General features: G+C 36.1%; 1 protein-coding gene across 2 annotated transcripts in view; it reads right to left on the bottom strand.

Annotated features, from left to right (window-relative positions):
* Positions 1–21,876, bottom strand: part of WDR70 (WD repeat domain 70) — a 139,673-nt gene that overhangs the window by 42,335 nt on the left and 75,462 nt on the right. For both annotated transcript variants that reach the window (XM_054187070.1, XM_054187069.1), the window contains exon 10: positions 19,324–19,498. In XM_054187070.1, coding sequence (XP_054043045.1) covers positions 19,324–19,498 — 175 coding nt within the window. The remainder of the gene's footprint in view (positions 1–19,323; positions 19,499–21,876) is intronic.

The following is a 21,876-nucleotide window of genomic DNA, read 5'->3' on the forward strand; positions in this document are numbered from 1 at the left end:
ACAACCCTCTGGGTTCTGTCACTCAGCCAGCTCTCGATCCACCTCACTGTCACCTCGTCTAGCCCATACTTCCTCAGCTTCCTAATGAGGATGTTATGGGAGACAGTGTCAAAAGCCTTGCTAAGGTCAAGGTAGATGACATCTACGGCTCTCCCCTCATCCAGCCAACCCGTTATAACATCATAGAAAGCTATCAGATTGGTCAGGCATGATTTGCCCTTGGTAAATCCATGCTGACCACTTCCAATAACTTCCTGTTCCTCTATGTGTTTGGAGACGACATCCAGAATGAGTCGTTCCATTACCTTCCCAGGGACAGAGGTGAGACTAACCGGCCTGTAGTTCCCTGGGTCCTCCTTCTTGCCTTTTTTGAAGATTGGAGTGACATTAGCCTTCCTCCAGTGCTCAGGCACCTCTCCTGTTCCCCATGACTTTTCAAAGACGATGGAGAGTGGTCTAGCGATAACATCTGCCAGTCTATGGTTCTGTTCAGACTAGTTCTTACCCTTTTTTAACTATCCCATAGAAAAAAAAGAAAAAGCCACATACAGATATCCAAGACTCAGACATTTGATCCTTAATCACAAAAATTAAAACAACAGAACAAATTTATCCCAGCTCTATCCAACTTTGATGCCATAGGATTTCATGTAAAATGAGACTTGTCTGAAAGGGACAGTAAGACTGCATGAGCAATTGTGTTTGTCTTTAAAAATAAATTTGCTCAGCTTACCAGTAAAAAGATTGTTTTCCTAACTTTGAGCTCTGCAAGTTTGCCCTCCATATATTATTCTGCAAAGGAATATAACCCTGAGTTGTAATACTAAATCAAATATTCTAAAATGATTGAAGGTTGCTCTAAAAATTATAGAAGGTTGAACACGAAGTTTTTACATATACTGGCAAACGTTCGTTGCAGTTCTCAAAGAAAATAATGTGTTTGGCCTCTGGCCTCCGAACATTTTTAACAGATGTCTAATCTTGCTAACAAATCATTAGCAAAAAAAAATTGTTATCAGAATGTTTCTTGCTGGAAAGACATGAAACAACAGAACTAATGTATACAATACAACAGTTTGATTCAGGAAGGGAAGAGAGAGAGCATTGAAACACTAGATAAAGATGAAAAGATAATTAGAGCAAAGTGTATCTGCATTTCTCCCTCATTACTCCTCTCCTTTTGTTGCAGAAGTACCTGCTTTTACAGAGTACTAGTCACGTGCCATACAAAACTAGACAAGTTCATTAGTCCTTAAAATTTTTTAAAGGTTTAATTATTTCAGCAAATTCTGCAATAACACACTCCGTCTTCCGCAACTTGTTTGAAGGCTTTCTAACAAATAACTCCAGCAATGTAAGCACTTTCTTACTAGCTTTGTATTAGCACGTATATTTTTGCTAAGCAATTACAGCTGACTGGACTTGCATGCAACATGAAATGACAGGCAGAAAACATGAAGCATGTGTGAGAAAGGACGCAGTTGCATGTATCAAGAAAAATGAGGATAACGGACAAATGTCAAGGTTTGCAATATCACAGCAGTCCTCACAGAGAGGGTGAGAACCAGAAGATAAAAGGAAGCCAGAGAAAGGATTGCAAAGGAGGGATGGGGAGGTGGAGGGAAGGTACATGACTCGAGCGTCAGGTAGGAATGTCCTTTGTACAAAAGTCTGGGTTGACTGAAGAGAACCACTATGGGAAGTGAAGAAGTCAGTGGCCACATTAAGTGTTTATCACAAATGAATGACCTACAACAGAGCTGCATGGTTAGAGTTTTGCTTCACACAACTGCTCTCCTTCTCCAGAATCCTAAATAAAACACGTTCGAGGAAAAGCAGAAGATAAATGTAGTAAGTTTGTTCACCTCAGAAATCCAAGCCACGTCCATGAGAAAAACAACAATACGTTTAACTAACAAAATTTTTGAACTCGCACAATGTTTCTAGGATACAATATTTCACAGTAAGTGGACACTTTCCCAAGATTATAATGCTTCCTCCCCCCACCCTTTCTTCTTTTAATGAAACAACGAATGTCTAAGCCAAGATGTTCTTCTTCCTTCTTGTTCCTAACATCTTCAAGATTTTTTTAAAAGCAGAGGCAGTAAATTAAGTAAGGCCTTGGGGAAAGTGAGACCTACCAAGATTGCTATATCAATCTTTCCCTGTATTACAGACGCGTAACAAAATTTTACTCATTTATTAGCGTGAACACAGTCAACCATGCAACCACAACCGTGCGTATAGCAAAAGAAACTCTATCCAATAATGAGTGTGCCACCAGCAATGTGCAATGTACTACAGTTTGCTCCAGCACAAGGAAGGTGTATTGGGAACAGGGATGCTCATGTCTAGAGATGACCCCCCTGCTCACTTACCAGCTGTTTCCCCTCTTTCACATCAAGGAATGTTTCCAATGATCCTTGACAGAGCTGGAAATCGGGATTTACGGTCGTTTCAAACGTGAGGCAGAAGGGCAAGACTAGCTGGGCAGAGATGCCAGACAGGCAAGCCCCAAGCCATGTATGGCTGTTTGAGATTTAAATGGGTGATTTCAACCTGAGTAAGATACTGTCAGCAAAATAAATTATCTGACACTGTCAATATTCAACATGAAAAATGGTAATTTTCAATAAACATAAAAGCCTTCCAAGATAACATATTATCATAGGCCAGTCTCAAAGTGACAAAGGCATGAGCTATAAAGCTGCAAGAAGAAAACAAACAAACAAACCAGAAACCTTCTTTTTAGTCATAACTGAACAAGGCTGTCTGGGTCTTTGTTGAAAGCGATCCCATCAGAGACAGCCAGCAATCTCAGAGCTGTGATCACAGCTGACAAGACAAGACAGGTTCCCAGGGCACAAGTTACACTCTCCAAATGGTCATTTCCCCATCCCCCCTTCGGCCATCTCCACTGAAGGAAGCATATTTGCATTGCTCTCAATTGTAGTCCAGAAAAAGACACGTAACTGTACTTTCTGGGTTTAGTATATCACTTACAAATTATCAGGTCTACATATGCCAGCTGAATTCAGGAATTTCCCAATTTTTTCCCTGACTAGGCAGTTGCAGACTATATCAGATGCTTTCCTTAAGTCTCTGTAAACATGATCCCTGGGCTTTCAATTTATGTGACAGCTCTTCAATACCACTTCCCGTGGTGTAGAAATGGATGCTGTTTCAGTAATGACCATACTGATGCAAAACAAGATTAACTTGTGAAATTTGAGGTTTTAGTGTTTACATGATTACACTGTTACACGATTTGCTCTTCTCTGTGATTTTCTAACTCTCTGACATCTACATGTATCATTAGCAGACCCGAAACACTCCTTCCTTTCTCTCAATCCTAATTAACCAATTATGAATACAGTAACCTAACTTTATTTGCCATAACCAGGACATCTGACTGGCAATTTAACTGTCCTGTGTGTGCATTATATTCTCATCTGTTGCAACTAAGGCCTTTCAGTGGGTGGAGGGATAATATTCTAGGGGAGGCAAGTCTTTCGGATTTCTTTATCTCTCACACTCAGCAGTGGTTTAATACCCTCCAATAATCTTTCACACGTATTTCATAGAGAAGTTTTCCTAGTTACTTGGAATTCTGAACAGATAAGAGACTTGGTTGGTTTTTGTTGGTGGTTTGGTTTTTTTTTAAATATTCTGCAGTTTTTCTTCAGTTACAGTATTGCAATGAAAAACATACATAACCAGAACAAAACACAGAAAAGATAACAGCTCTGTAACTATTTTTAAAGTTTATAAAAATCTTCAATCCCTTGGAATGAATCATGCATTGTATCATGTAACTATGAAAGAAAATAAAAACATAAGTGTGAAATGCTTAGTCGGAAAAGGTTGGTCTGTTTCAGAAAACAGCATTCTTCGAAGAGAAGCCATACAGCAGTGTAGCCAGTAAAAGTGAAAAATTATTTTGCATTTTGTTAATTGCAATTGACACAAAAAGTTGAGTTGACTGAAAAAAAAATCATTTGCACAGAAGGCAATGAGGCACGGCAGATGATCCATTTGACTACATAACAAGGAAGCAAGCAGGCTGGCTTGCCTTAGAGATGCCTCTGAACCACTGCAGAGGGATGAGAAAGTCCTTCCTATCTGCCCATACTTCCTTCACCACTTAGAGAAGAATATCGCTGACTGCAGAAACAATTTCTTCTTCTTCAAGTTTATTTATCAAGAAAGATTTTAGGAAACCATTTTAGAAAGATGGCTTCTTAACAGCATTGCTAAATGTTTGCCTAATGGTTTGAAAATGAAACTCCAGCTGAATGTTTGGCTGCACTGTCAAACCTTACATTTGAGAAAATAATCTATCTTGGCTACAAAAACAATAAATATTACTAATAAAAATAGCTTTTGGAAACTATTCAGTTGGCTTCCTTTGGGAATTTTTTACACCGCATGAGAAAAACATACAAGGATGCGAAAGAAATGTTCCTTTGTATCTTTTCGTAACTTATCTAACCCATCCCATGCTATCCTAGCAAATTTACGATTTTCCTCCTTTTTACTATCATAAATATGGCTTCTGTAAACCAAAAAAATCAACCACCCCTTCCTTTGTCTCTTTCAAAAATAAATTAATCACTCTTAGCCTTGCCCAGCTGTTGAAGGTTCCTTTGCCTTCCAGAAAATAATCAAATCTGATCCATGTTATTCTGTAAAAAATTCATTAAAAATTTAGTTAAGATATACTAGAACCCCACCGAAAGTCCACAGATTGCTTCAAACTCATCTATGCCAACACCAGGTTTTTCATATCAATTAAAAGTAGCTTTTTGCCTATTGGCAATAAACAAGTAAAAATATAAACAGGAAAAAAAAAAGAAGCTACAAATATGTCTTTAAAAAGGAACTACCTCTAAATTATTTCCACCATAATTCAATATAATTGCTCATAATCTTTCAGTATTCAGTGCTACCAAAGCTTAAGACCCATTTTAGTGATCTTATACAGGGTGAATAAAGTGAAATATAACCAAAAACCACTCACAATTTAGCATAAAGCTGATATTTCTGGTTCAGTAACACTTGAGCCAAAAAACGTGAGGTGGCCATATAATAAATTTACTTACTTGTTGAAAAAAGGTAGCTAAAATGTGTGTGTTTCAACGAGACGGGTGCATTTCTCTAAGAAATTACAGTCACTCTCACTAAACTTTTTTGAAACATATAGTGAGCTATTATTTCTTCTCAATTATTTTATTTTTATAATAAAAATGTACTGTAAACCTCTATGCTGTATTTTCTCTGACTATTAATTAAACAAATATAAATTTTTTAAAACATGGATTTGGTTTTATTTATTCAGGTGGAAAGGCAAAGACGGAAGAATGCCTCAGCTAAAAGGGAAGTGGTATTTTACCACAAGAAGTATTTCAGTGATAAAATGAGCATTCTGAACTCAGAGCCTCAGTGGTTTATAAATAAGATGGCTGAGATTATTAGCTCAGTATACTCAACACTGATTTTCAAGGACCATACATATTTGAAATAATTTTTTAAAAGCCTCTAGAAAAGAAAAAATGCCATCACCATTCAGCAAAGGAAGTTGAGAGAAGTTGTATTTGAGAAGTCATCTGGTCATTTATGGATGGTGGGGAATATGCGTTTTTTTAATAACCAAATACATGTTTCTATTAATCCACAAAACACAAAGTTGCTAAATGCCCTCTATTTCAGTTACCTTAACTCGTAATTTTACACGATGAGATCAGCAACGTCAGGATAAGCCCCCAGAGTTATGGATAAGTAAAACGTAAAAGTAAGAAACTAGTTGAGAAAAAAAGAAAAAGGCAACTCAAGCAAACTTTATTTTCTTTTCAAGCAATATTCCTATCTCAGTTTCATGATTGATTACTTCTTTGAACTTGCTTTCTTCTCACAATAATTTTATATAATTGACTGGCTAAATAAGCAAATAACTCTACACGTTCATAAGCAAAAAATCAGCAAAGTGGAAAAAATTTTCAAAAATTGCTCTTTGCAAGTAGTTTATACCAACTGAACACAGTGTTCCACAGGGAAAAGAAATAAATTCCCACTTAGCTTCAGACTCTGTAAACCCAAAGTTACAGATTTTTACAAGTAAAATATAACAGTGTTAATCACTGTTTCCATGCATATAATATACAGTTGTTGAAAGCTCTTTTGACAAAATGTGGTTTTGTATAAATACAACAAATTACAACTGAATACTGCATTTCATTTCATCTGGCATTTAGCTCAGAAACAACATACTGTCTTAAATAACTCTGGCAGTTCAGGTTTTGTGGTAGCATCAACTTCTGTCTAAAAAAGATCCCTTAAAATCTTCCATGATTAAAGATACTTTGTAAAATAAGTTAAATTTAAAACCAAGATTTCACTACTTCAGCAAGATGAGGGTCTGGTATACTTGGACTGGATTTCTGACACTCAATAGTGAAATCACTTGAAAATGAATGTTTCCATTTTAAAACACACTGTATATTTATCCATGTACACTGCACAACACCCTGTCATATCAAGTGCCCAGCTGGCCTACAGAGCAGCAACCAAGTACCTAAGCATTAGGTAGAGTGAAAAAAAACTTGTAATATCCTTTAGAAAAACATGGCTTGCTGTTCTACAGTGTGAGCTGGAGCGTGTCCAAAGAAGAGCAACAAAGCTGGTGAGGGGTCCAGAGCACAAGTCCTACGAGGAGCAGCTGAGGGAGCTGGGGTTGTTCAGTCTGGATAAAAGGAGGCTATCTGAAAGAGGGTTGTAAGACAGGTGGGGGTTGGTCTCTTCTTCCAAGAAACAAGTGCTAGGATGAGAGGAAACAGCCTCAAGTTGCACCAGGGGAGGTTTAAATTGTATATTAGGAAAGATTTCTTCACCGAAAGGGTTGTCAAGCATTGGAACAGGCTGCCCAGGGAGGTGGTGGAGTCACCATCCCTGGAGGTATTTAAAAGATGTGCAGATGTGGCACTTAGGGACATGGTTTAGTGGTGAACCTGGCAGTGTTAACAGTTGGACTCAGTGATCTTAAAGGTCTTCTGCAACCTAACTGATGTTATGATTCTGTGAGATTCCTGAATATATTTCATACATGGATCGCTTTTAAAATTAGTTTTCTTTTTTTTAATAGATATTAAAAACAGATTAATGTTTAAATACGAGAGGACAGAATTCCTTTGTTTGGAATTAGTGTCCTTAAATCAAAGAATCCCTTCTGTCTCATTTAATATAAATAATAATCTGATTATTAAAGCTATGGTAACGTAAAAATGTCCCAGTCAATACCCAAGACTCCCTCAAATGGGCTGCAGTATCTCCATACCAATTTGTCCCTGAGAAATACAGAATCATTACAGAATTTTTTGTTCTGCAATTAGCCTTCTCTTGTTGCTTCAGTACCCTCTTTTCTTTTCCTATTTCCATTTTTTTTTATGATGCTTTGTAGTACACCTCTTGACTCCAATTCTCTTTCACCACTAACATTTGTAAAATTCTTCTCCATCCAACAAAAAGATTCCTTCCATTTTGTCGTCCTAGCATTCCAGTTTCATTTCAGCATATTTCACACTCATGCCTGGCAACTTCTGGTTTCTCCTCCATCAGCAGTGGCATCTTCAGAGCAGAGGAGATACATAAATTGCTGCTGTGAAAGCCATATCTCAGAAATCTCATTTGCATCTCCACTTTTCACCAAATAGCTCCATGTTTCTTTCTCTCTCTCTCTCTCCATTACTCTTTTTCACACTTTGTCCTTTTCATCCAATACTGCCTTCTCCTCCTTCTTCATTCCTTGTCAATCCCACTTAAATTCCTTCCTGAGTCTCAACAGATTTATCCCTGACAAATCCAACAATCTACTCCATCCTCATTCTCATCAGCCCTGGAAAAAAGTGCCTATTTTCTACTCCCTTTCTTCATTGTTTTATGAGGTCCACTATCTCCTGTACACCTTCTACATGTTGACTCCTTTCTTCACTATTCTCTCTGGCGCGTGATTCTCTCTCTTTCTCTCAGTTTCACTGGTTATTCACCATTACTCAGTCCCCTTGGTCACTGAATTTGTCACTCTACAATGTATTTTTAAAAACCATATTCACAACCATGACTACCAGTATTTTCACGCCATTAAACTACTTTCCAAGAAAAGGTACATCATTCTCTGTCTGCTGAACATCTTAGTTCATCTTGACATCACTTTGTGAATGTTTAACTGGCAACTTGAATTCAACATGATGAAAGCAGTTCATGATTTTCTTACCTGGATCTCCTCAATCTTCCTGGAAGATCTAGCCTCTTTTAACCATTCACCATAAGAAAAAAGTTGTTACATGCATCATGCCAGTATAACTACTTTTTATTATTATTACTTTGACCTCTTTTTGCCCTCTTTGTTTCCTTGATAATGGTCGTTCACTTTTCATTGTTGCCTCATTTTGTCTTCTTTAACAGCTGTATTTTGCCAATGACTTCAATATATATTCTTCCAATAATAGCAATTACAGATCCTTCACTTAATCCTTAAGCACATCTGTTTTTCTCACATAAAAAAAAAACAAAGTCAAAACCAATAAAACCACCGCTCTCTTTTCCATAATACATATGGACATACAGTAAACTATCATTTAAAAATGACCAAAATAGGGAGACAAGTAGCAACTGAGTTTGCACACTGCCTTGCTTTCTTTTGTTGGTATAAACCTCTTACCAACTTGACGCCAAAGGATTCATTCTCTGACATAATCACATTTCTTTCAGGAGAATAATCAAAACTGAAGTTTGTTTTACGCAAGTAGGGACACAGCAGCACACATTAGTGCAGCCCTGCCTTGCTCTCCTACATGAATGCAATAGCCAAGCAACAACGGTGACCTGTCTGGAGTATAGAAAACATTCCTACACCCCTGACAACTCTTACCCAGTTTGGCACCACGCTTTCACACATCAAATAACCAAATCAACCAGGCATTTGCACATTTGTGACAAGTGACAAGCCACTGCCTGGCAAAGCAATGCTTTCTGCTGACTAAAACAGGTGTCCCTACTTCTGAAAAAATCACTCAGGCTCTTGAAGGTGGTCTTGAATATAAGCCAGTCCTCCCGTTACAAGGGCAGGGACACACTACCTGTACTAGCTGTGCTTTTGCAAGCCCTGGTGAAACAGCCTCTATAAAGATCTAAGCACCATACTCTGGACCTCAACAAGATGCAGTTTGCTTACACGTCTTGGTCTCAACAGGACCACAGACCGACATACTGGTGTGGGCAACGGAACAGACCAAGAAGCTAGGATACAGTGCCCTTTACATGCTCTCACCAGGGTATGTGTTGATCACAGCAGCTACATTCATCAGAGCATGTGTCCGTACGAAACATATTCCGTGATTATACAATGAATTGGATTTTTGCAGAGTATTTCACTCTTTGTATGTGAACTAGCACAGTACTTTCTAATTTGGCCATCCTATCCCAACCTTAATAAAATGCATTACACCGAAAATTTATTATATATTAAATTTTAACTCTGATTACAGGCGGCTAATTTGAGCACAATAGAATCACAAGCCAAATCTGGAAGTGATGCATATACATTGTAAAAAGTTAAACAGAAACCATAAATGCATTTTTTAAAACCCTGCACTTTGTTTAGTCTGAATGAAAATTACATATGTTGAATTATCTGAGAGTACCTTGTTAACTAGAGATTAGAATGGTTATTCATACACAGAAATTCTGTTATAACTAGAATTTCATTACAAGTCTGTAGGCATACTTAGACACACAGAGAAACACTGTATATGTATTTATGCATAATGTGTGAAATATATAGGTAGTCATATCCAACTCCAAATCTAGTTCTCTATCTCATGAGAAATTTAGAACTTGGTTCGAGGAAGGCAGCTGTTCCACGGACGTATCTGATTTCAGTCTGTGTAGTATCACAGCAGTCATACATTAAATAAAACACAGCTGGACAATGCTCTACCTATTTCACCACCCTCTCTGCTAAGTGTTTAGCACTAACATCTGTTGAAAACAAACTTTAGGAAATAGGGACATCATGAAAAAAACCCTTTATTTTAAAATATTTTGCACTGGAAGAAATGTTACTGATTCATAAATAAAGCCTCGCATACATACAATTAGGTTTTAATTGAGACTTATACATAGAGTTGAAAGAAACTTCTTCACTGAAGGCTCTTACATAAAATATACTATTATTACAAATACTTTTCATTTCGTATGATTGGTTTAGTTCCGTACTTGTGGTGTAGAGACAGTGTAGTTGAGCAGTTTATCTACTCATAGATAATCATGGACACAAAAATAACTTCTTTAGTTTATAACCTTATTATGAATTTGCTACCAATGCTATGCAAACTTCTTTTAATTAAAGTTAACTAGACTTACGAGATGTTAATTAAAAACTGAGGGCAGTCTCTAGTATATTGCAGCCAACTATTTAAGCACATTTAAAACTGTATCCTCACAGACGTGCACCTTTTAGCGGATGTAGCCACGAAACAATCATTCTCTACGTAGAAACAGTTTGTTCTTTATCAGACTTCCTCTGTGTCAAGTGTACGTAACCTAATGTTACATACAAAAGCTACGCTTCACTATAATTTATCTTCTTTTTTTTTCATTTTTCAATTTCTAAGAGATTCATGGAGAATATTTTTGTAACAAAAAAGTGAGTATATTTCCTAATGTTGTGAAACTGAGTACATTTCAAAATACATCACTATCATTCAACTGAAAAAAAAAAATTAAATACTGTCTCTCTTTGGTAAGTTTATTTTTTCTAAATTAAACAGTTATGAAAAAGGTGACGCGCAAGCACCGCACAACATTAAGCTAGTTGTTTCCTAGATCAGTATCCATTTTCTGCTAGTGGTCACTGACACAGGAATACATGAAACTCCAACAACTCTTAAATGAGAAGAATTTGTTACCCATCTTCTACATTAGACCTCTAGAAAAGTCAGAAATCTGGTAATATTTAAAATGAGAGCAGGAAAAAATAAGAAGTAAAAGATAAGTTTACTCTACTATAGTAACGAGAAGAATTGAGGAAGGAAATATAAAATACATTTCAAAAGTTTAAAAATTCCAAATTATTATTTTAGAGATTTTTGTATCATCTGAAATGACCATCTCATTTAAAAAAAAACCACTACCCTACCCAGCTAGCTCTTGGTACACTATTTACTAAAATTCAATTCACATTATTCTTTATGAATACTCCAGAATAGAAAGCTTTCTAAATGTTATGAATTGATGAGAAAAGTGAAGCCTGTAAGAGATATATCCAAATATGAAGCTGGAAGGGGGCGAAGGGCCCATAAATTTACCCAAAAATAGAGCAAGCATATGCAGACAGAAAGTACCTAATCTTCACTCAATAAGTTCCACAGATCAGAAGTCATTATTTCCTACCTTTTTTGTTCTTAAATAAATACACTTGATCAAGCTGTAAAAGCTTTCCTTTCATATTTTAATATATTGGAGTTCTAGGCTTCTCTAATAAAACAAACTCAATGACCAAGAGTTGTACAGAAACACACTTTTCATTGCTTTTATGAAATTCAGGGTATAAACCTGCTGTTCATCTCCTCACTAGCTTCAAGAAATACTGACATACTATGAACCACAGCGAGAAACATTTGGACACAAACTAGCTTCCCAATACACACATCAAGCACAAAACTCTTTTTGTAATATACAAGCCTTATCAGGCTCCAGACCAATGAAGTGTTCAGCTTGCTTGAGCACTGCATACGCTGCAGTATCTAAATGTCATTTTTCGGATAACCCAGACAACTCTGGAACTCACTTCTTGTTAGAACAAATGTGGCATCTGTACGTTTAACTTTTTCCCTCTGCATAAAAGGAAAATTTTCTCTAAAATAACAAAGCCAGCTGAAGAAGACTCTTCTATTTCTGTTTCATTATTTTTCATTATTTTATCTTTCTATTTCTGTAACATTATTCATCCTACATTAATATTAATAACACTACAATATTAATAAAGCCAATAATGTTGCTATAATGCCTACTCTTTTCTTCTCAAATTGTCATTTTAAAATTATTTCTGTGAGCTCTGCTGTTCTTTTTCTAAATACTAAATCAAAGAAAGATATATAATCCTTGTGGGATAAGCCTTTTTCCGCTAACCATACATGAATCCAAAGTAAAATCCTTTATCCTATTTTCATTGGGGTGTGACAGACTTCAAGATTTAGAATTGCCTTTCATCACTATATTAGATAGCGCAAACATTTAGATAGTTCTTAACTATAAACTGTTTATTACATAAGAGAGAAATGCACTTAGAAATACAGCAGGGTACATTTTATCTTAGCATATGATTGTCAGATTCTTTACTGCAGCTAGCTTCAGGGTGTAGATAGTGATGTACTGGTTAAACCAGACGTATACAAAAAGGAATAATATATGAATCTGTTAATATTTGCTGCTGGCAAGCTTGTGTGTGATTTCCAGTTTCTAGAGCAGAGGTCTGGCACATATACATACGGAATGAAAGGGTGGGATATTATGGATATGGAAAACTTACCTTAAGTTTGAAAGGGGAATATAGTATATTTGGATATCTTTCATCTTGTATTTACACAAGAAATTTCCAGATGTAGCCAGACTGCCCTCTTCAAAGCATGAAGCATGTTACATACTTGGGGGTAATTGGAAGATTTGCCTGCTGTTTAGCTGTAGTAGGGATAGTCAGCAAATTCAAGTACAGTCATTGTAAATTGTTTCTATTAAATATTGATGTTTCACTGGAATAATTTTAATTCTGTGAAGATGTCAATATAAACCCCAAATTCTATATAAGCAAAACCAAAACAAAATATCCAAATTGACAAGTGAATATTTGATGGTCGAAATAATGAATAAAATCTAGCTGGTTGGAAAGAGCATAACCCTGGAACGCTGTAATAGACCAGATGCTAAAGACACACTATGATTTTTGCATGGTAGAAACTGTGTCTAAAAAGGCATATGCACACTATTAAAGTTTTCTGGTGGACAGACATAAGACATACATTTCAAGAATTTATTACTGAGAGCTCTGTCTTTTGCATGTCAGCATATGAAAAAAGCATCCTGTAACTGTGCAAAGATCCAACAGTCTCATCTTCCCAAAGCATGGGTATAAATCCCCTCAAAGGACCTTCCAATTAACGGAGAAAATATTTACAGCAAGTCTCAGATCTTACTACTAGTTTTCATTACTCTGTCTTGGCAGCATCAGCTGTAAAATCCATCAAGAACAGCAAAATAAAGTTTACCAAAAAATTTCCAAATAAGATCTGGGCTTGGACTACCGTTCCAAAACAAAAGGGTCACCCTATTTGGGCAGTGGGGTGGGGGAAGAAGTATCTTACATGATCTTTTTGCATTATCTAAATCTATGTACTTAGTTGTACAGTATTTCTTCAAAATGGCTTCAATATTTGTAAAACTTCTAATCTCTGAAAACTCTTACCTTAAAACTTCATACTGCACACTCCAAAACTAAAGCTTACAAAAATCCTTTCATAAATATAGAAATGTACTTATCTTACATCTATTAATCATGCAATTATTTGGAAAATACTTCTAACATGAGTATTTGTAATTAAAATGTACAGAGCTTAGATCTGCTTAACTTCAGGGCATACTGCAACACCCCACTTTTCCTCCCCTTATATTCTAAGGGTAGGGTGGCTTAAGGGCACGTGGAAAAAAGGTTATTGGGATTACCACTTGATCACACCACTTTTGGGGATATTCATGTGGGCAGCATAGTAGTATAGTTTTGGATTTCAGTATTACTGTGCATTTTAAGTTCTGCAAAATCACTTTGAGCTTTAGCTAAGTAATTTAAAACTGATCAAAATACATAAATTATTCTAGCAATTTAAAAATCAAAGTAAGGTTTTAAAATGAAAACACTAGCAGGGTAACAGTTCAGCAATACTGTAGTAGATGCTCACTTTTGAGCAGGAAATAGCTTAAGAATGGAGCTAAACATACCACTAGATCTTTTATGAAACGAGATAGTAAAAAAATACAAGTTAATGACTAGCTATAAAAATCTTTCCCTGAGCACTGAATCAATTTGTGTTTAATGAGAATTAAATTGTGTTGAGAATCATAGAACTTTGCATCTTTCCTGTTCAGATTTACACTACATAAAAAGTTAAACCTATTACAGATATATCTGTCAAAGTTAATTCTTTACTACTTGCAGTGCAGCCATTAGCTAGCTAAAACCTTATAAAAATTACTCAAGGTTTCTAAACAGAACCAATTTAATATAGCTAGAAAAAAAAAACCAGACAAGATTTTGGGTGTACAGGCTGTTTTCTTAAAGGTGTTTTTTTAAAAGACATCACCACTCCTTACAAACTCTGCCTCCCCAACATCCTTATCAATATTTTTGTACCACAGCTGTAATGATATACAATAAATAGAAACATGATTCAGGCTGCCATATACAGAGAAGATATTTATGCAGTCCTGGGCTGAACGCACCCAGGAAGAGCTGGAGGGAAAATTCACATAACAGGTAGCCTCATCAGGTGGGCTAAAAGACTAAGAAAGGGTAACTACAAAGTTTAGCTTTCTCACCCTAATAAATCCTATTTGTAATCAAAGAAAAACATCTTGATCCTTTCCTGTTAAGTGTGGAAAATTAGGGTAGCTTTTTTGTTCATTAAAGAGATTTTTATCAATTTTAATTCACAATACATTTTTAACCTACCCACCAAGTATAAGAACAGTTTTTACAAAAATTACTTCAGTCTTTCCTTATCTCTATGAGTGAGATACTCCCACTTCTACACAGGAAAACTGGGCACAAAGGGGTTTACTGATTGCAAGACACACTTTGTTCTTGATACCAAAGACTGGCTCCACAGATCAGCTTGTCCAGCAACAGGTATTACTATTGGTCTTACGAAAAGCTCTGAGTGGGCAAAATGAGGAATTTGAACCTATTTGAACTGCAGGTCAATGCAGTGGTTTTACCGCACTGCCCTGTGAATCAGTAATTTTCAAGATCCTGTCTTATTTTGACCACTAACACTCTCTAACTCTCCATATATGCCATACACTTCTCCACGTCTCAGAACATTTAAATTGAGAGAGTACTAATGTGTTATGATCGACTATTTCACACTATTGTTTCCACTATTCATTGGAAGTTCGAGGGAAGTTATTTTTTATGTCCTTTGAAGCTGTTATTTTAAGCCAAGTTGACAGTGTTCATAATATTTCAAACAAGCTGACAGATCGTTCTGCTAATGTGCACTGTAAATGCACACATACGTGAACTTTAAAGAAAAACCATGCACTGACAAAATAACATACGTGAGAAAATAACACAGATTTATGATAAAATGAAAAAATCCTCTGAGGCAGGTGATTATAATGGATCATGATCATGCTGAGGAAGTCTGGAGAAAGCCAAGGCAGAGCTGGAATGCATTTGGCTAACTTCAGCATTAGCAAGTTACCAATGTCAGTGTCACAAAGACATAAAAAGTCTTCCTCCAAAAGTTCCAAAAGCGTTTTTACTCTCACTACATACAGCTGGGAGATTTGGAATTGGACCAAAAAAATAGTGGAAGCAGAAAACTGAATGAAATGGTCATGGTGTGCATTACTAGTCAAAATTCCTACTAAAGAAGGGAACTGATCACATACCAAAATCACTCCCTAGACACAACAACGTAATTGAAAAAAAAAGCAGATACTGAGGTGGCTCTAAGTGGCTTGGAAAATACAACTAACTCATGACCCTAACTTGCAAAAACCAGATACTTTGATTTCAGCAGGGATGATAAAACATGGGATGGAAAAGATCTTGTCCCTTTCTAAATAAATAAAAAAAATATTCAAAGAATTATTTAATCGCACCATTCTGAACCAAGTTCTTCTACAGTACTCAGCAGCAAACACAAGTGACACCTCGGTAGTGATGTGGATGCCACCACACTACAGGCTGATTTTTAATTTGTTTGCCCTTTGATAGACACATCAGCAGGATTCCTGTAGCTGGGCGTAAAGCTATCAACGAGTCATGCGTGGAGCAGAGTGTAATAAACCTATAACCAGCAGTCAGAAACTATGGCTACAGTGGCAAGGAAGATTTCCAGGAGCTTTGTCAGGGATCTTCTGCCACCTTGCTAAGCATTACGTTCTTTGTGAACCCTCAGAGGAAGAGTGGCTTCCTACCAGTACTGCAGCAGCGTGCCTGCCTCTCAGGAGCGACTCTTTTGCCCAAGGAAAGGGCATTATCAGACCTTCCTTCCTATCAGGGTATCCACTTCTGACTTTGGTACTGCTGTTTTCATGACCATGTTTTCATTTACAGCAGGAAAGTGGGGGCTTTACATTTTCACTGAAGGAAAGAGAAACCTCCCTCTCTCTCTGAAGTGTTTGACGGGAGTTTTTAATTCTGTCAAAAATAAGCATGTCTAAAACACCTTCACAGACATCAGGATAACAGACGCTATGGATACTACAGCCATAATATCTGCTAGGAACATCTTCCTGGATTTAGTTTCTGCTGTTATCATCATATGCAGGAACAGTGTTACGGGCAGTCAACAGCAGGACTGAAATATAACTTATATTTTTGCTTAAATGCACAAATGAATTCAGACACTCAAAAACAGGCCTTTATCAGATCAGCTATGGCACAACAGCAAGGTCAACTAAGCTACAGTTAACTTTAAACACCTTCCTAATGCACGTGTACCAAAACCATAGTCTAAAATAATGATGCCAGAATCATTCCTATATATTCCTATAAGAAATTACAGCAACTATTTTCTGCTTTCAAATACTAGTTATTTTTGTTGCAGGTTCAGTAGAGCCTTCTCAAGTTAAACACAAATGCTGTCTTAAGTTTTGACTTGAAACAGAGATGCACTGTAGTACAACAAAACCTGTGTACACAGCTCTACACTTGTTTCAACAAAATCAAATTATATTTACTAGATGGGAATTAGAAAAATTTCTTCTTCAAAAATCAGAAGTTAGTTTTTCTACTGTATATTTCTTCAAGCAGCTTAACCCTCACATCTTGTTTCTCCACACTTTTACCTGTTTTCCTGTGTCACCTACAGTTCGTTACCCCCAAAACCGCACCACTTTGTCATGACAACATTTTCGTGTTCGCCTTTGCAAGCATCTCTGCATCCTGCCACGCCACTAAGTGCTTTCATCATTCCAGTGCAGGAGTCAATCCCTTCATCATTCCAGTACAACAGTCAACCCCACCCTCCTCTTTCTAAATCCTACTTTGAACACATGTTCCTTTTAAATTTTTTTTCTTATCACTCCCCCACCCCCCAAGTGTAAGATGAAGTCTTCTTCATTTTTCATTTATTTCATCAAGATGCCTTTTGAAATGCCTGATTTTAACTTTACACACAGATTTCCAGAGGGTACTAGTAGTTTTAGATAAGAATGCCACTAAAAATACAATTTCTACTGCTGCTTTACACAAAAATCTTGCACATTTCTTAATGACACCAACAAAAGCAAAGACAAAAATTCTTTAGGCTTTAAAAATACAAATCCAAGGACACTACCAACTTCATTTCCAGTAGGAAATCGTTTTAGTCTTGCATTATTATACAGGGGTTACCAGTTCGAAATTGCACAAGATCCACAGGATATATCTTTAAATTATTCATAATCACCTTAAACTGCACTCAATAAGCATTGCAATATGTCATCTTATAGACACACAAAAGTTCAAAAGGAAAAGCACATGAAAAAGCAGACTACCAAGAGCACTATTGTTAAAACTACACCAGAAAGCTTAATATTTCAATACTGTATATGTTACAATAAACAACATACACAGGTGATGAAAGCCAGTCTCTGAAAAATTTATTATTCTGTTAGAACAAGTTTACACTTAGGATGAATTCTCAAGCTTCATGCCATTAGGAAGTTTTACTGGGTTTATAGTGGAAATAAAAACAGAAATAAAAATAGATGACAATCTCAAAATACATGCTGTACTTTGAATATGATCAACGGGGTTTCTTTTCATTTTACATCTATACATTTCCTCTTGCCTCCAGCAATCAAATTTTATTCAACCTTTGTGAAAAGTTCCCTAAATTGCCTGTTTTCCTTTTTAAAAACAAATGTTTTAAAAGATTAACAGACTCATGTAACTTGTATTAGTTCAGTACTATTTCCCCAAAGCCATCCTATTGGAATTATAGAGCTTTCAGAGATCTATGATGTCAGTTTGATTCAAAGGATCCTGCCCCCCTGCCCCATTTCCTCTGTAATCTTACTTTGGCCTCCAAAGTAATTGACCCTAATCTAATTTTCTCTTCCTAGGCATGTCATAAGTATTTATCCCACTGAAGTGAAAGGGACTGGGTATCAATTCTTTGGGTAAGAGGAGCATTAAGAAGATATGGATGATTATTAGGATGATTAATTTTAAAAGTAGCAAAGCTTTGCCTGGTGAATTTGCACTCAACATTGAAAAATTAAACTCTTGGAACTGGACTTCTTTGTAAACTGTACTACACAAAGCAACAGGGAACACTGATTGATCTAATCTTTGAATTATAAAGTAGTAGCAAGAATTGTATGTATTCTTTGTCAGACTCATAACTACTGGAAATTAAATTTTAAATTAAATATGAACAGAAGAAATTACAATGTCTATTTCATAATTTTTAAGAACTTGAAATAGTTCCCATTCTGACTCTTTCTGACCACACTGCATTTAAATAAATTGTTCAAATTTGCCTCAGTGTTTATTTTCACACGTTGGACAACGTAACAACATTTGGCATTTCAGTGCAGCATTACCCTTATCCTCTCCCACTTGGATGCTATTCTCCTCTGCCTATTATCTGGATGAATAACTGATTTCAGTATGAAGTTTTATGACTTACTGTTTAATATGTTCAACATCTCAAATAAAATATGGAAGTATACATTTTAGGTTTTATATAAGAACCAACAAGAAATTACAGCTTTTTCCACAAACATTGCCTCTTAAATGAATAATATTCTAAATATAGGTATGTGGTCAACTTTATTTTTTTCTTAAAACAGACTGCCAAGAGTTTCCTCAGTGTTTTGAAGTGAATAGCAGCACACTGAATGATCAGTTGTAGAGAGGCAGAAGAAATATTAAAGTTTCTCTATGAGTTACTTAGTTTTTGGGGGGAGGAAAAAATAAAGTACCAAAATTGATGTTATCATCTTCAACATTCAGCATTTGCTATAGTAGAAGCATATATTGTTATCAAATACTTGACTTACAGTCATATTCCTATCCCAGATCTGGATGGACCCATCTTGACAGCCAGCTGCAATAAGTTTACCATCTCTGCTGTACGTGCAAGTTGTAGGAATCACCCGTTTACCTTGAACTGATCGTGGTTTAAATACGCTTTTGTGCTTTTTTTCATTGTTAACGTCCCATGTCCTGACAGTTCTGGAAAAATGTTTTAAAAAAGAAATGGTTTAGATAAAGTTAATATATGAATATATGAATGAATATATATACGAATGAAGTAATTCTTATGTTATAATCAAACAACTTTTTCAGCATAAATGGCCTATAACATTGTTCAAATAAAGTTTTAACAGCAAAATAGTACTTAATATATGGTATGGCAGTCATGAAACTAATGCGACAACTTTCCAAGTAAGAAATATCATATTCACTAACATGCATGTGAAGGTTACAAAAAGAAAAAAAAAAAAAAAAAAAAAGAAAAAAACCCAAGAAAACAACACCCCAGATCTTCCCAAGTTCTCATGTAAATACATCAAATTCTTTACAACTGGACAAATGACCAAAGGTTAATATGCAGGTACTACACAGTCTCCACTGTCATTGGAAATCAGGAAGATGAAAGCACTCAGTCCTTTACAAGAATAAGGACCTCGGGAAGCAGGCATGAATACTTATACAAATTCATTAACTAAACAGATTGTCTTAATTGTTCTGACATGACAACTGACAAACCTGCTTTTAACTGGCAGTATGGCAAACTGGCTGGTTATTCTTCAGGCTATTTTTAAAAGGCACTTTAAACAATTGATTGCAATATTATTATAGTTCTCTTCCACTAATCCTGAAGGTCTCAGAGTTCTGTCATAAAAGTGTTATTCAAATACTTTACAAAGGCTCATTTATGTAATACTGTTTTTTCAAGTTGAGTTTTTCCCACATTATTAGCAAAACAAATACATCCTTTTTCTTTTTAATGGAAAAAAAGTATCTGCCTGGATCTTCAGTGTTTCTTAGATACATGAAAACATCCAAATGAAAGAGAACTAAAACACTGAGATACAGGTGGACTCTTTAAACTGTCTTAGATACAAATGTTTTCTGTCCGTTTAATACGTTGAGTTCTCTCCAGATAAAAATTCAAAACTCTTCTGGCATCTAATGCAGAGAAGAGTTTCAGGATTTGGCAAAGGAAGGAAGATCATTAATTTAGAAAGAAAAAAAAAATCACTAAGTTCTCAAGACAACCTCATTTGTTTAGACTATACAAACATTGCCTATAATCCAAGAGCACGTAACTCACTGGTCTCTAGTAAAGCAAATACCACTTTAAGAAAGGCTGCCATTTCTCCAGAACAAGACAAGACACCGTGGCATAACATTTGGAATTTCCATCAGAGCTACAAGACCAGACAGGTTACAGAGCTGACATATATATAATTCTAGGATAAAACAGACAAGAAAATGAGCTGGAAATAGCTCATATAAGTTTTATTTAATTGCACACTCAATGACAGTACTGAGAAATCAGTAACCAAATAGAATGAATCTCCAGTTGTCCACAATAAAGTCAGATTAGTCTCATTCTTAAAAGTCTTCAGATTTCATATCTGCAAGGCATCACTTCATTGCTCTATGTGGAGCTCTAGCATAAGACACTCAAGTGTTCTCTGATGGTTGGTTTGGGGCATTTTTTTTGTGGTGGTTTGTTGTGGTTTTTTTTCATTTTAAATTAAACATTGGATTATAATGCATTTTCTAGGGTTGCTTAAATAAATCCATGCTGCTATATGGTTGCCCAGCAAGGTTACGCAATTGCCTTTCTTGGAGTTATTCAAAACCTGTCTGTCCGTGGCCATGTGCTAGGTGCTTAGGTGATCCTTCTTTGAACAGGATGGTTGGATCAAAGGATATTCAGAGGTCGCTTCCAGCTTCCATCCTCAACCATTATGTGATTCTGAGATTCCCCTTTTCCTCTCTATGTGTTGTCAATAACCACCTCAATCTAATACCTTTCAACAGGCACCCTGACACTTTCTCCCATTCTGATATTTACTCAAAACTTGAATCTTTTTCCAGTCCTTTTCCCTCATAATATTTAATCCTTCTAGAATCTCATTTGAATATCCTGTACCTCCAGCTTCTCTTCCTCCTCTTGTGATGACCATCTCCTGCTGGAAAGCTACTCCTTTTTGTGCAAGTTTTCAGGACTGCCTCAGCATACACACTTCTCAGATAGTGTACCTAGTGACATGGTTATGTGCAGGGAAGTTTAAAGCCTGCCTCCCCCTATTTGCCTTTTTTACCTAAAATGCCTCACAAGCATCTCAAATGCAATTCCAAAAATACCATCTGAGAATCATTCACCATCCTAATTCTTCATTTCTGCTGGCACAGAAAGACTTTTTTAAAGCCTTCAGTCACCTCTTCAGAGCTAATGTCCTGTCAGAACCTGAATCGCTTCACAACACTATACAGGGTTCTCAAACCTGCTTATTCATTTTGCCTTTCAACTGTGAAGAGAGAAGTAACACTTAAACAGTTCTCTCTCTTATAACACAGATAAAAAAAATGTG

Source organism: Rissa tridactyla, chromosome Z (genome assembly GCF_028500815.1).
Source record: "Rissa tridactyla isolate bRisTri1 chromosome Z, bRisTri1.patW.cur.20221130, whole genome shotgun sequence".
Taxonomy (NCBI): Eukaryota; Metazoa; Chordata; class Aves; order Charadriiformes; family Laridae; genus Rissa; species Rissa tridactyla.